We start from the raw sequence: 13,735 nt of genomic DNA, 5'->3' as shown, positions 1-13,735 counted from the left end.
AGTCAGTGGTTATCACTTTTAGATAGGTACGGTATAGTTATTTTCATGGTAACATAACTCCACAATAAAGCATTTTGATTTAAGCTATGATTTATTTTAGCTATGATTGCTTTGCTCTGATTTGTTTGAGTGAGCTCAAACCTCTGGTGATTTACATAAATGTTTTTTGAAATAGTCATGCTTGCTCAAAATAGACTCAAGAAAAAAACATCTATAGAAGTATTGATTGAGTTAAAAACGTATTTTAAATTCTTACCACAATATTTGACTATAATGAATGTAACTAAAATCCCCCAAATAACAAAGGGAATCATCAATGTTGAATATTTTGCCATTTGTATTTATTGATGAGTGTATGTACTTTCCATCAACTTTTGAAGCCATCTGTAACAAGAGCTACTCATGAGAAACAGCAATCAAGAATTTAATCAGTCAAACATCTACAGTACCTTGCAAAAGTATTCATACCCCTTGGATTTCTTCACATTTTATTGTTACAAAGTGGGATTAAAATGTCATTTTTTGTCAACAATATACTCAAAATACTCTAATGCCACATTTTGATAATTTTTTAAGATCAATACAAATTTGATAACTAAAATAGTCGTTGCATACGGTAAGTATGAAGCCCCTTTGTTCAGACAAGCCTAAATTAGTTCAGGAGTAAAATTTGGCTTAACAAATCACATAAATACATTTCATGGAATCACTGTGTGGGAAAAAATTGAATTGACAGTTGTTGTTTTTTTACTTACCCTTCCTCTGTCCACATGCATACAATATCCGTAAGGTCCCTAAGTCAAGCGTTGAATTTCAAGCACAAATTCAATTGCAAAGACTTGGGAGCTTTTTGAAAGCCTCATAAAGAAGGGCAGTGATCGTTAGATGGCTAACAATAACAAATCAGACCAACACTGAGATGCAGTGCCGTAGACCGCGGCGCCACTCGGGAGCCCCTACACCGCAATTAGGTTGATATAAATCCCTATCATAAATTTGAGTGTCATTTTTATATAGCCTTCACTTTCTTGTTCAGAGCGTAAACATGGGTGGGATAAGCGCGGGTGTGGTTTCATGACAATGACCGCAAGAGCAGCTAATCAGTTATTTGATAAGCTCTTCCACCTCTGACACAGCCTAAACAAAAGCAAAGAAAGGCTGTGCTTTGTTGGCGAACAAGGCTTAAGCCTACTGTTGATTCAATTGAATCCTGACCTTTTGTTCGTATGAGGAATGCATGTGATTGCATTCATAGTTGTTATTTAAGTAATGTGTAATAGTGTTATTTATTAGGAATTCATACTTCTCAAAATAAATTACTATCAGACTCACTGCTCTTCCTCTTAGGACCACAAGGCATGAGGAATGACATGAGATTAAACAAAAAGATGTGGGATTGGGAGAACAACATTCAACAAGATCAAAATGTAATCTGTTCAATTCTGAAAAATAACGTATTCCTGTATAACAAACAAAAATATTTTCAAAGACGGCTGGAATTCTGTCGGACCTGCATTGCAGTACAGTAGGGTACCGTAGCTCTTTTTCCCCATGCACAAATAAATAATGTATGACCTAGCCTATTAGATTTCCCTCACAGGTAGATGCTTACAGTTTCCAGAATAACGCATTTGTGCACAGGTTTTCTTAATTTTGTTGACTGCAAGTGTAGTTTTGTGGACTATTGTTTGCCAGAGAAATGTGTGAAATACATTAAAAGATAGAGATATGTCAGTAATTGATATTTTGGAGTGAACCAACATTTCACACAGAAAAATGACAGACATCTGTTGCAATCTTGTTAGCTATAACTATTAAAACAATATTAACTTTGTGTATTGCTTACCACAAAATATTGTTGATGTCAAAAGACTGAGGCAAACTGACATCCACCGGTTAAATCTCATGATTCATAAAAAAATATAGAAATGACAACTCCAGCATAGCCATAACACGTATGTTCACACAATTTCTGATGTGCCCACAAGAAGGGTAATGCTGCATTTGGAAGAAGAAAAAAAACTCTCTCTCTGGAGGTTTAAATGGCAGCTACAGTAAATAAATGTTGCAGAACAGGAAATGTGTGGCACACACTTGTTAGGAGACCGTTTTGTGTCCAAAATAAACACCACAAATGAATGTAGCCTATAAGCTTTTGAATTAAACAAGAACATTGCAATAGAACAAGAAGCACAAATTGAAGAACTACATTCTGTTGGAGTTCAGACCCTAAGATTGTCACTCTACCCCATAATTACACCTGCAACCCTTTACATGTGACTATCAAACACTGATGATTATACTGCGAGAGAAGCCATGAGACTGTATCCAAACCAGGGTTGGATTCAATGACATTAATTCAGTCAATTCAGGTAGTAACTTAAATTATTTTCTATTAGCAAGATCCTGAATAAAATGTAATTGACCCCCAATCCTGATCCAAGTCAACATATTAAAACCACATTCTCTTGAGAGCTTACTGCACCTGACAGTGGTTGTTTCACTGGTTTACCAAACACACCTCACTGAACATAGTTCCACAGATTCCCAATATGAATTGCAGGTCCACAGATTTTCTGGGAGCCTTCAGACGCACAACCGGTTTTGTATACATGGGTGTTAGGACAGCAATGCTGGTACCTCCCAAAATAGACTATGTATGACATCCCATGATTTGAAATGACTTTAGAACCTGTACTTGATATGCTGTGTATCATGTAATAAGGCCATGTATAGTCCCAGTATGTCTGATCAGAGGAGGGAGGATCATAGAGGGAGGGAGCTAAACTCAGTGAGCAGCAGTCCTGAACAGCAGAGACCCTCTTCTCCATTCAAGTCAATTATCTCACCATCCCCCATCATGTCGCCCCTCTGCACCACAGAGATGTCACAGAATGGGGGAATGGTGGGATAATGCAGCATTCCTAAGACAACACAGAGGAACCCTGGGCTGCCCTACATAACAACCCTACAGCTAATGACATGGAATTGACAAAGTTGAATACGGTTGTATATTACTGTAGCCACAGTAAAGGGTGTGCAGATGTGAGAAAATCAACTCCTTTTGGAGGAATGTCTCCTGTGACGGCTGGTGTGACTGTTTCGCCGTGTGAGCTCAGATGGCTCGGAGTGCGACCGCTCGTGCGCCTTCAGGAGACGCAGGTACCTGAAGGCTTTTCCACACTGGCCACAGGTGTGGCCCTCCCCCGTGTGTTTAAACTTGTGCTCCCTCAGGTGCGTGTGTAGTTTGTAAGTCTTCCCACACTCGTCGCAGCTGTAAGGGCGTTCGTTCGAGTGCAGCCCCCGCTTGTGTATGCGGAGGCCCCCGCTGTCTTTAAAGGTCTTGTCGCATATGTCGCATCTGTAAGGTTTCTCTGAAGAGTGCCTGCGTATGTGGGCCTGGAGTAGGCTGTTGTTGCCAAACATCTTCTGACAGACGGGGCAGGGGAGTTTGGGACTGGGGTCATGGTCTTTTTGGTGTCTCTTTAGGTCAAACTCATAGACAAAGGTCCTTCCGCACTGGGCACACAGGAACTGGCGGTTCCCGATGTGATAGCCCATGTGTCTCTTTAACAAGCTTGGCATAAAGAAGCGCAACCCACACTGCTCACAGGCGTACGGGCGGTCCATGGTGTGCCAGCGCTGGTGGGCGGACAGCTGGAATTGGGTTGGGAAACTCTTCGGACAATGAGTGCAGAAATAGGTATTCTCACTTGTATGACAATCCATGTGTCTTTTGCAGTACTGTACTTGGGTGAAACCCTTTCCACAGATGGTGCATTTGTATGGTCTAGCATCCGTGTGGACGCGATGGTGATTCTGAAGGCCAACCTTTCTCCGAAAGCACTTGCCGCACTCGTCGCAGCTAAAGGGCCGTACGTCAGAGTGAATTTTCATATGGTTGGTCAGGAGTGCCAACGTCCTGAAGAACCTGCTACAATCGGTGCACTTGAAAGGTTTCTCTCCGGTGTGTATGCGGAGGTGATCCTCTAGCCGTCCCCGAGACAGAAAACGCTTCCCACACTCTTGGCAGGAGTTGGTTGCAGGGTTTCTCTTTTTCGAGCACGCTACTCGTAGTGGCTTTTGCACCCTCTTCCTTTGGATAACGGAACTCTCAAAGAGATCGACCTCTGTTTCCTGATCCCCGATCACCACACTGCTTCCGAGACCTGTGTCGGCCGACTCCATCTCCTTGTCCAAATTATCGTTTTGTGGAAGGGGTGGCAAGGAATGGAGCGATAAAGTGTAACTTGCAATATGGGAGACCCACTGGTCGACACTCGTTAGCTCGACCGGCTGGTTATCCGTGGCAGGGATGACTATCTGTGAAGGAGAGGTTTCAGTGATGGAGGTATTCATCAGTGATACAAGCTGTTGCTGTCTCATCGTTTGCAGCATACTCCTTACTGTTGGTGCCCCTTTTGATGGTGCCCCTCCCACCAGTCCGCTAACACCTTGAGGACAAGAGAAGACCACGGCGCTCTCTGGCAGTGCATTCTCTTCCTCACCGCCACGCACTGCATCCTCTTCTCTCCCTACAGTAATATCTTCTCCAGCATGGTCAGAGTCATCTGACATCATTCCCAGATCCTCCAAGTCACTGAAGGAGGCAGGGTTCATGAGGCTTAGAGCTGCATCTAATGATTCTGATGGCTTGTCAAGATCTGCCTCCATTGACGGCCTTCCACAAGCGAGGCGGAAGGATAGCGAGGACAGCACACAGTCACCAACAGAAGACGTGACAGGTACTGAGGAAAAGGGACAAATATAGAAAAATGACATTCTGATTGGTTAAATTTGAAAGCCTAGGAATGAGCATGTTTACATTAATACCATTGAAAAGCTATTTCACAATCCTGAAAATACAGCTAGTTCAAAGCGATCCATGACAGTTTGGGGAAAACTACATTGTTCTTTGTTTATCTCTTGATAATTCTACTTAACATTAACAGGAAAGAGAATATATAATTAAAGTAAGCCTACCAAACTGAATCTTATTCAGCAGGTTCTGGTGCTGGAGGAGGATCTTCAGGTGCTCAGGGTCAGACACAGACTGTCCACACTCCTCCAGGTCAGAGGGGGCAGCACTGATAATGGACGCTATCTGAGAAGAAGAGTTAGAAGCTAAGATCAGCAACCAGGGGGTTTCTTAGAATGCGCAGGATAAACAACATTACGGCATGTGTTGGCACGTATACAGTTGTCTAACAATGTCAACATTAGATATAATTGGTGAATTGTTAGTTATAGACTTGTTGTGTACCAGTTCATTACCTGGGAGAGATCTGGCACAGATAGCAGTCGTTCCAGTCTGAGGACCAAGCCTCCCACAAGGGCCTGCAGTGCTGTGTCATACTTGGAGCCATACTGTATGTGGAACTCCTCCTACAGGGAAGGAAAGAAAAGGTTAAAGTCAGTGTCTATGACATGACAAAGTGGACAGTGTGAGAGGAAAGGGAGAAAGCCTGCCGAACCTGGAAGAAGTGCTTCCTCTCATAAGGGTTTTTCAGCAGGGTTTGGACCAGTGCCACAAAGTTAGCCTGCGACTCCTCCACTTCTGCATCTTGCTGCTGTAACACAGATTAGGAATCATTTGATACAAAGTACAGCCACTTCCGTCATCAGAATTACATGTTACTAAAAAGAGGGGCATTGAGTGTAGAAGTCTCAAGTCTAGCCTGAAAACAACTTATCTCTTACCCCATCCGTGTTTTCACTTTGCAGATCTAAGGAATCAGATGAGTGACAGCAAAGCAAGACAGATGGCAGAAAGCTCCCGCAACCACACTGGAAGGTGTTAACACTTGTATGTCGTTAACACTTATCCAGTCCCCTCAGATTTGTACATTACAGAACTAAAGGCTATTTTCAAATCAGAGTACAGCGCATAGTTTACCCTCTTTTAAGTGATGTCGCTCCAGCCTTGGTTTTTCTGGATTAATGCTATCAACAGTCATTCTTGAATATGTTGCGTTACATGTGAGTTGTTCACTGGTATGGGGCGGAATTTCCACTTTCACACAGGAGATAAATATTCTTACCCCCAAGATGTTCATCTTTTCCAGGAGACGTTGGATGTCCTGAAGGTTGGGTGGGTCCTTGCGGAACAACTCCAAGATCATCTAAAATAATGGGACAAAATTGTATATGATTTTTCTAATATACCGTTTCAAAACCACCTCTCCCATGACCACACATCATGCCACTCACCCTTGCTCTCAGGCCCAGGATGAGTTGAGCCCTCTGTTTGTAACTCAGCAACTTTGGAACAGCTTCAGTCACCACAGTTACAAATTCCTCGACCTTCCCATAGTGCATCACATTGCGTTGATTCACCACATGCCATACAAATGAATACATCAGCCGCAGGGGAGAAACCAATAGTCGCAAAGAGGAGAGAGGAAGTGGGGGACCTATAGCAAGACGATAGAACAAAATGTTAGCTTGTGTGGCTTCATCCTCTTTCTTTAGTAACAAATACCTCCAGCAACATGGCTAACTAGCAAGCAAACGTAATTTAGAAGGCAAGCCGAAACGGACATTAGTTTTATACTTAGCTACCCATTGAAGATAGTGGCTAGCTAGCTAGCGCTCTGCACTGCAGTGACTCGGGTCTAGCCAGGTTCACATTTGTAAAATTGGTTAGATTGCTAATACATGGCTAGTAAGTGTCATATAATGTAACATACCCGTACTGGCTGTACTCTTCTTGACTCGTTTGTCCATGCCGGAATATTAACAAATATGTACGATAAGCAGAAATCTAACAGTAAAGATAACTAGCATGACAGAAAGCTATCATCAACTCACTGACGAAAAATTATGAAAATGGCGACAACAACAGATGGGAAAGGAACCAAAACCAGAACACAGTTTTGACCGGACTATTTAACAGTAAGATTGGCAGCTTAACATCATTATCGCCACCTATCGTGCTGGAATAAGAGCCGCAATTGAAACCTTTGCTCTTTTCTTGAAATTACATTTTAGGTAAAAACACGAATTTCATCATTTTCTGTACATATATATATATATTTGGATGAGTATGAATCTCTTTTGTGGCTTAATTAACTTTTGTGAACACTTTAAATGTATTATAAAAAAGTTATCACACAGTACCATTCTAGCATACATTTGGTTTCCCTTGCTGTGAATAAAATATCAAAACAAGAAAGTAGTGGCACACAATGTTGACTTTATTTGCCTTTATCCAACACCAAATGTTGTGCATATTTTTTGTAAAGGCTCCCTGCAATCATTGACTACTCTCAAAAAGAGGAATAAGTGAGTAGCTATCAATTTACATCTTGTCATTGGAATTTCAATAACCTATCCAAAAAAAGAAAAGCAAAACAAACAAATATGTTTTAATGACACAATCATTCATTGTTATCTAACAGCAGAAATGTTTGTTGCTGCATTAATTAAGCCAGACATTATACAACTTTTTAATGTTCAGTCTATTAAGGGAATCCTGAATTCTGGTCCAAAATCTAAAGTCTACAACAAAAAATGTGAAATATTATTACAGCTAATGGCAATTTGTCAGGACATTAAAAATAGCATCCCAGTCGGTGGGTGTGGAAGGCAGCCACTGTGCAGTAAATCAACTCATTTTGGAGGAATTTCTCCTGCGACGGCTGGTGTGACTGTATTTCCTTGTCTGCTCAGATCGCTCTCCTGAGTGCAACCGCTCATGCGCCTTCAGAAGACGTGGTAACTTGAAGACCTTTCCACACTGGTCACAGGGGTGCCCCTCCGCCGTGTGGTGGATAATTATGTGCTCCTTCAGGTGCTGATTCAGCTTGTATGTCTTCCCACACATGTCGCAGTGGTAAGGGCGTTCGCCCGTGTGCAGACGTTTGTGACTGCTCAAGCTGCTGCTCTGTTTAAAGGTCTTGTCACATATGTCACATCTGTAAGGTTTTACAGAGGTGTGCGTAAACATGTGGGCCTTAATGAGTCCGTTGCTGCCAAAAACCTTCTGGCAGACAGGGCATGGGATCTTGGGCTTGGGGCCATGGTCCCTTTGGTGTTTCTTCAGGTCGAACTCATAAACAAAAGTCTTTCCACACTGGGCACACAGGAACGGGCGGTTCCCAATGTGATAGCCCATGTGCCTCTTCAGCCCACTGGGATGAAAGAAGCGCATCCCACACTGCTCACAGATGAACGGGCGCTCCATGGTGTGCCAGCGCTCGTGGACAGACAGCTTGTATTGGGTTGGGAATCTCTTCTGACAATGAGTGCAGGGAAAGTTATTTTCACTTGCATGAGACTGGATGTGTATTCTGCAATAGAATGCTTGGGTGAAGCCCTTTCCGCAGATGGTGCATTTGTGTGGTTTCGCACCCGTGTGGATGAGCTGATGCTTCTTCAGGTCAGCCTTTTTCCGAAAGCCCTTGTCACACTCATCACACTTAAATGGCCGCGCTTCAGAGTGATTTTTCATATGAGTGGTCATGCCTCCTAAGGACCTGAAGGCCCTGCCACACTCAGTGCACTTGAAAGGTTTCTCTCCTGTGTGAATACGGAGGTGATTTTCCAGCTGAGACGGATAGACAAAACTCTTCCCACACTCCTGGCAAATGATGGTTGCCTCAGGGATTTTCCTTTTCGAGGGTACCGTTATTCTTTGTGGCTTGGGCAGTCTCCTTCGGATAACAGCCCTCTCAAAGAGATTGGCTTCTGTTTCCTGACCCCCAATTTCCACACTGCTTCCAAGACATGTGTCACCTGACCGGATCTCCTTGTCTACATCATTGTTTTGTGGAAGGGGTGGCAAGGAAGGGAGTGAGATCGAGTTACTTGCAATATGGGAGACCCACTGGTGGACACTCGCTAGCTCGACCGGCTGGTTATCTGGCTGGTTCCCATTAGTGACCGTGGCAGGGGTGACAATATGTGAAGGAGAGGCTTCGGTGATGAAAGTACTCATCAGTGTTGCAAGCTCTTTGTGTCTCTCTGTTGGCAGCATGCTCTCTACTGTTGGTGCCCCTACCACTGGCCTGCTTACACTTTGAGGAGTAGATGAGACTACGTCGTTCTTTGGCAGTGTATTGTCTTCTTTACTGTCGAGTACAGAATTTTTCACCCGACATCCGTTATCCCTGGCATTCTGCTCTTCTCTCTCCACAGTAGTTACTGCTCCAGCGTGGTCCGATTCAACTGACATCATTCCCAGATCCTCCAAGTCACTGAAGGAGGCTGGGCTCATGATGCTTAGAGCGGCTTCTAATGATTCCGCTGGTTCGTCAAAATCTGTCTGCATGGACTGCATTCCACAGGTTAAGCGGAAAGACAGCGAGGACAGCACACAGTCCCCTACAGAGGACATGACAGGTACTGAGAAAAAGGGACAAATACAGAAATTTATGAATATTTTATATTATACCACATTCTGATTGTTTGAATTTGAAAGTATTGGGCATGTTTAGATTAATACCATTTCAAAATAATTAATATTCCTGTAAATACAGCTGGTTCAAAGTTATCAATAGATTGAACCATGGCAGTTTGACAAAAAGGGAAAACTACATTGTTCTCTGTTCAGCTGTTGATAATTCCACTGAACATTAACATGGAGAAGATATACTAATTAAAGTAACCCTACCCAACTGAATCTTATTCAGCAGGTTCTGGTGCTGGAGGAGAATCTTCAGGTGCTCAGGGTCAGACACAGACTGTCCACACTCCTCCAGGTCAGAGGGGGCAGCACTGATAATGGACGCTATCTGAGAAGAAAAGTTAGAAGCTAAGATCAGCAACCAGGGGGTTTCTTAGAGTGCGCAGTACGAAAAATATTATGGCATGTGTTGGCACGTATACTAATGTTAAAAAGTTTAGGGTCACTTAGAAATGTCCTTGTTTTGAAAGAAAAGCTGATTTTTTTTGTCCATTAAAAGAACATAAAATTGATCAGAAATACAGTGTAGACATAGTTAATGTTGTAAATGACTATTGTAGCTGGAAACGGAGGATTTTTAAAGGAATATCTACATAGGCGTACAGAGGTACATTAACAGCAACCTCTTGTGTTCCAATGGCACGTTGTGTTAGCTAATCCAAGTTGATCATTTTAAAAGGCTAACTGATCATTAGAAAACCCTTTTGCAATTATGTTAGCACAGCTGAAAACTGTGGAGCTGATTAAAGAAGCAATAAAACTGGCCTTCTTTACACTAGTTGAGTATCTGGAGCATCAGCATTTGTGGGTTCAATTACAGGCTCAAAATGGCAAGAAACAAATAACTTTCTTCTGAAACTCATCAGTCTATTCTTGTTCTGAGAAATGAAGGCTATTCCATGCGAGAAATTGCCAAGAAACTGAAGATCCCGTACAATGCTGTGTACTACTCCCTTCACAGAACAGAACAAACTGTCTCTAACCAGAATAGAAAGAGGAGTGGGAGGCCCCGGTCCACAACTGAGCAAGAGGACAAGTACATTAGTGTCTAGTTTGAGAACCAGACGCCTCACAAGTCCTCAACTGGCAGCTTCATTAAATAGTACCCGCAAAACACCAGTCTCAATGTCAACAGTGAAGAGGCGACTCCGGGATGCTGGCCTTCTAGGCAGAGTCACAAAGAAAAAGCCAAATCTAAGACTGGCCAATAAAAATAAAAGATTAAGATGGGCAAAAGAACACAGACACTGGACAGAGGAAGATTGGAAAAAAAGTGTTATGGACAGACAAATCTACATTTGAGGTGTTTGGATCACAAAGAACATTCGTGAGACGCAGAACAAATTAAAAGATGCTGGAAGAGTGCTTGACGCCATCTGTCAAGCGTGGTGGAGGCAATGTGATGGTCTGGGGCTGCTTTGGTGGTGGTAAAGTGGGAGATGTGTACAGGGTAAAAGGGATCTTGAAGAAGGAAGGCTATCCCTCCATTTTGCAACGCCATGCCATACCCTGTGGACGGTGCTTAATTGGAGCCAATTTCCACCTGGACAATGACCAAAAGCATAGCTCCAAACTATGCAAAAACGATTTAGGGAAGAAGCAGTCAGCTGGTATTCTGTCTATAATGGAGTGGCCATCACAGTCACTGGATCTCTTGCCTAGTTAAATAAAGGTTACACATCTCAACCCTATTTAGCTATTGTGGGAGCAGCTTGACCATAAGAAGTGCCCATCAAGCCAATCCAACTTGTGGGAGGTGCTACAGGAAGCATGGGGTTAAATCTATTCAGATTACCTCAACAAATTGAAAACTAGAATGCCAAAGGTCTGCAAGGCTGTAATTGCTGCAAATGGAGGATTCTTTGACGAAAGCAAAGTTTAAAAGGACACAATTATTTTTTCAATTAAAAATCATCATTTATAACTTCGTAAACGTCTAGACTATATTTCCAATTAATTTTGCAACTCATTTCATGTATGTTTTCATGGAAAACAAGGACATTACTAAGTGACCCCAAACTTTTGAACGGTAGTGTATATAGTTGTCTAACAACGTCAACATTAGATATGACTGGTGAATTGTTAGTTATAGACTTGTTGTGTAACAGTTCATTACCTGGGAGAGATCTGGCACAGATAGCAGTCGTTCCAGTCTGAGGACCAAGCCTCCCACAAGGGCCTGCAGTGCTGTGTCATACTTGGAGCCATACTGTATGTGGAACTCCTCCTACAGGGAAGGAAAGAAAAGGTTAAAGTCAGTGTCTATGACATGACAAAGTGGACAGTGTGAGAGGAAAGGGAGAAAGCCTGCCGAACCTGGAAGAAGTGCTTCCTCTCATAAGGGTTTTTCAGCAGGGTTTGGACCAGTGCCACAAAGTTAGCCTGCGACTCCTCCACTTCTGCATCTTGCTGCTGTAACACAGATTAGGAATCATTTGATACAAAGTACAGCCACTTCCGTCATCAGAATTACATGTTACTAAAAAGAGGGGCATTGAGTGTAGAAGTCTCAAGTCTAGCCTGAAAACAACTTATCTCTTACCCCATCCGTGTTTTCACTTTGCAGATCTAAGGAATCAGATGAGTGACAGCAAAGCAAGACAGATGGCAGAAAGCTCCCGCAACCACACTGGAAGGTGTTAACACTTGTATGTCGTTAACACTTATCCAGTCCCCTCAGATTTGTACATTACAGAACTAAAGGCTATTTTCAAATCAGAGTACAGCGCATAGTTTACCCTCTTTTAAGTGATGTCGCTCCAGCCTTGGTTTTTCTGGATTAATGCTATCAACAGTCATTCTTGAATATGTTGCGTTACATGTGAGTTGTTCACTGGTATGGGGCGGAATTTCCACTTTCACACAGGAGATAAATATTCTTACCCCCAAGATGTTCATCTTTTCCAGGAGACGTTGGATGTCCTGAAGGTTGGGTGGGTCCTTGCGGAACAACTCCAAGATCATCTAAAATAATGGGACAAAATTGTATATGATTTTTACATTTAAGTCATTTAGCAGACGCTCTTATCCAGAGCGACTTACAAATTGGTGCATTCACCTTATGATATCCAGTGGAACAACCACTTTACAATAGTGCATCTAAATCTTTTAAGGGGGGGGGGGGTGGTTAGAAGGATTACTTTATCCTATCCTAGGTATTCCTTAAAGAGGTGGGGTTTCAGGTGTCTCCGGAAGGTGGTGATTGACTCCGCTGTCCTGGCGTCGTGAGGGAGCTTGTTCCACCATTGGGGTGCCAGAGCAGCGAACAGTTTTGACTGGGCTGAGCGGGAACTGTGCTTCCTCAGAGGTAGGGGGGCCAGCAGGCCAGAGGTGGATGAACGCAGTGCCCTTGTTTGGGTGCAGGGCCTTTTTTTTCCTAATATACCATTTCAAAACCACCCCTCCCATGACCACACATCATGCCACTCACCCTTGCTCTCAGGCCCAGGATGAGTTGAGCCCTCTGTTTGTAACTCAGCAACTTTGGAACAGCTTCAGTCACCACAGTTACAAATTCCTCGACCTTCCCATAGTGCATCACATTGCGTTGATTCACCACATGCCATACAAATGAATACATCAGCCGCAGGGGAGAAACCAATAGTCGCAAAGAGGAGAGAGGAAGTGGGGGACCTATAGCAAGACGATAGAACAAAATGTTAGCTTGTGTGGCTTCATCCTCTTTCTTTAGTAACAAATACCTCCAGCAACATGGCTAACTAGCAAGCAAACGTAATTTAGAAGGCAAGCCGAAACGGACATTAGTTTTATACTTAGCTACCCATTGAAGATAGTGGCTAGCTAGCTAGCGCTCTGCACTGCAGTGACTCGGGTCTAGCCAGGTTCACATTTGTAAAATTGGTTAGATTGCTAATACATGGCTAGTAAGTGTCATATAATGTAACATACCCGTACTGGCTGTACTCTTCTTGACTCGTTTGTCCATGCCGGAATGTTAACAAATATGTACGATAAGCAGAAATCTAACAGTAAAGATAACTAGCATGACAGATAGCTATCAACTCACTGACGATTTTTTGTGTGAAGATGTTGACGACAGGACAGAGGGAAACGGAACCAGAACAGAGTTTTGACCAGACTATTAACAATAAGATTGGCAGCATAACATTACCGCCACCTATCGTGCTGGAATAAGAGCTGCAAGTGAATCCTTCTGCTCTGTTCTTTAAATTACAGTTTAGGTAAAAACATGAATTTCATTTCTCTGTATAACGTTATATATCTGGATGAGTATGAATCTTTATTAATGAACTTTTGGGGCTTAATACAATCTTTAAATGTATTATAAAAAGTAATCGCACAGGACCA

The 13,735-nt window shown here is 42.8% G+C and overlaps 2 protein-coding genes across 4 annotated transcripts; both read right to left on the bottom strand.

Moving 5' to 3' along the window:
- Nucleotides 1-324: 324 nt before the first annotated feature.
- LOC106576308 (uncharacterized) lies at nucleotides 325-7,003 on the bottom strand. 2 transcript variants are annotated; one of them, XM_014153409.3, is made up of 7 exons: nucleotides 6,690-7,003; nucleotides 6,211-6,413; nucleotides 6,042-6,122; nucleotides 5,475-5,567; nucleotides 5,275-5,385; nucleotides 4,984-5,104; nucleotides 325-4,748 (listed from the first exon to the last, which is right to left on the bottom strand). In XM_014153409.3, exons 1-7 carry the CDS (start codon nucleotides 6,724-6,726, stop codon nucleotides 3,055-3,057), a joined length of 2,340 nt encoding a protein of 779 aa, XP_014008884.1. In that variant the 5' UTR covers nucleotides 6,727-7,003; the 3' UTR covers nucleotides 325-3,054. The 2 variants fall into 2 exon arrangements, with proteins under 2 accessions (XP_014008884.1, XP_014008882.1); XM_014153407.3 differs by having other exon boundaries at nucleotides 5,475-5,570; nucleotides 6,690-6,923.
- Nucleotides 7,004-7,175: 172 nt separating this feature from the next.
- LOC106576305 (uncharacterized) lies at nucleotides 7,176-13,487 on the bottom strand. 2 transcript variants are annotated; one of them, XM_014153402.3, is made up of 7 exons: nucleotides 13,316-13,487; nucleotides 12,837-13,039; nucleotides 12,290-12,370; nucleotides 11,723-11,818; nucleotides 11,523-11,633; nucleotides 9,614-9,734; nucleotides 7,176-9,345 (listed from the first exon to the last, which is right to left on the bottom strand). In XM_014153402.3, the coding sequence occupies exons 1-7, from the start codon at nucleotides 13,350-13,352 to the stop codon at nucleotides 7,607-7,609; spliced, it is 2,388 nt and encodes a 795-aa protein (XP_014008877.1). In that variant the 5' UTR covers nucleotides 13,353-13,487; the 3' UTR covers nucleotides 7,176-7,606. The 2 variants fall into 2 exon arrangements, with proteins under 2 accessions (XP_014008877.1, XP_014008878.1); XM_014153403.3 differs by having other exon boundaries at nucleotides 11,723-11,815.
- Nucleotides 13,488-13,735: the final 248 nt, after the last annotated feature.

The sequence above is a fragment of the Salmo salar genome, chromosome 17, assembly GCF_965601325.2.
Source record: "Salmo salar chromosome 17, fSalSal1, whole genome shotgun sequence".
NCBI classification, from domain to species: Eukaryota; Metazoa; Chordata; class Actinopteri; order Salmoniformes; family Salmonidae; genus Salmo; species Salmo salar.
Note: the sequence above shows the minus strand (reverse complement) of the source record. Positions and strands in the feature narration are given on the sequence as shown.

Excerpts from the sequence above, each read along its gene's own strand:
- LOC106576308 (XM_014153407.3), bottom strand. The coding sequence starts at position 6,726 with ATGGACAAACGAGTCAAGAAGAGTACAGCCAGTACGG. Across the intron at positions 5,386-5,474 it reads AGAGGAAGCACTTCTTCCAG|GAGGAGTTCCACATACAGTA; the intron begins GTTCGGCAGGCT and ends CCTTCCCTGTAG. Across the intron at positions 4,749-4,983 it reads GCTGAATAAGATTCAGTTTG|TACCTGTCACGTCTTCTGTT; the intron begins GTAGGCTTACTT and ends CCTTTTCCTCAG.
- LOC106576305 (XM_014153402.3), bottom strand. The coding sequence starts at position 13,352 with ATGGACAAACGAGTCAAGAAGAGTACAGCCAGTACGG. Across the intron at positions 11,819-12,289 it reads AAAAGATGAACATCTTGGGG|CAGCAAGATGCAGAAGTGGA; the intron begins GTAAGAATATTT and ends TCTGTGTTACAG. Across the intron at positions 11,634-11,722 it reads AGAGGAAGCACTTCTTCCAG|GAGGAGTTCCACATACAGTA; the intron begins GTTCGGCAGGCT and ends CCTTCCCTGTAG.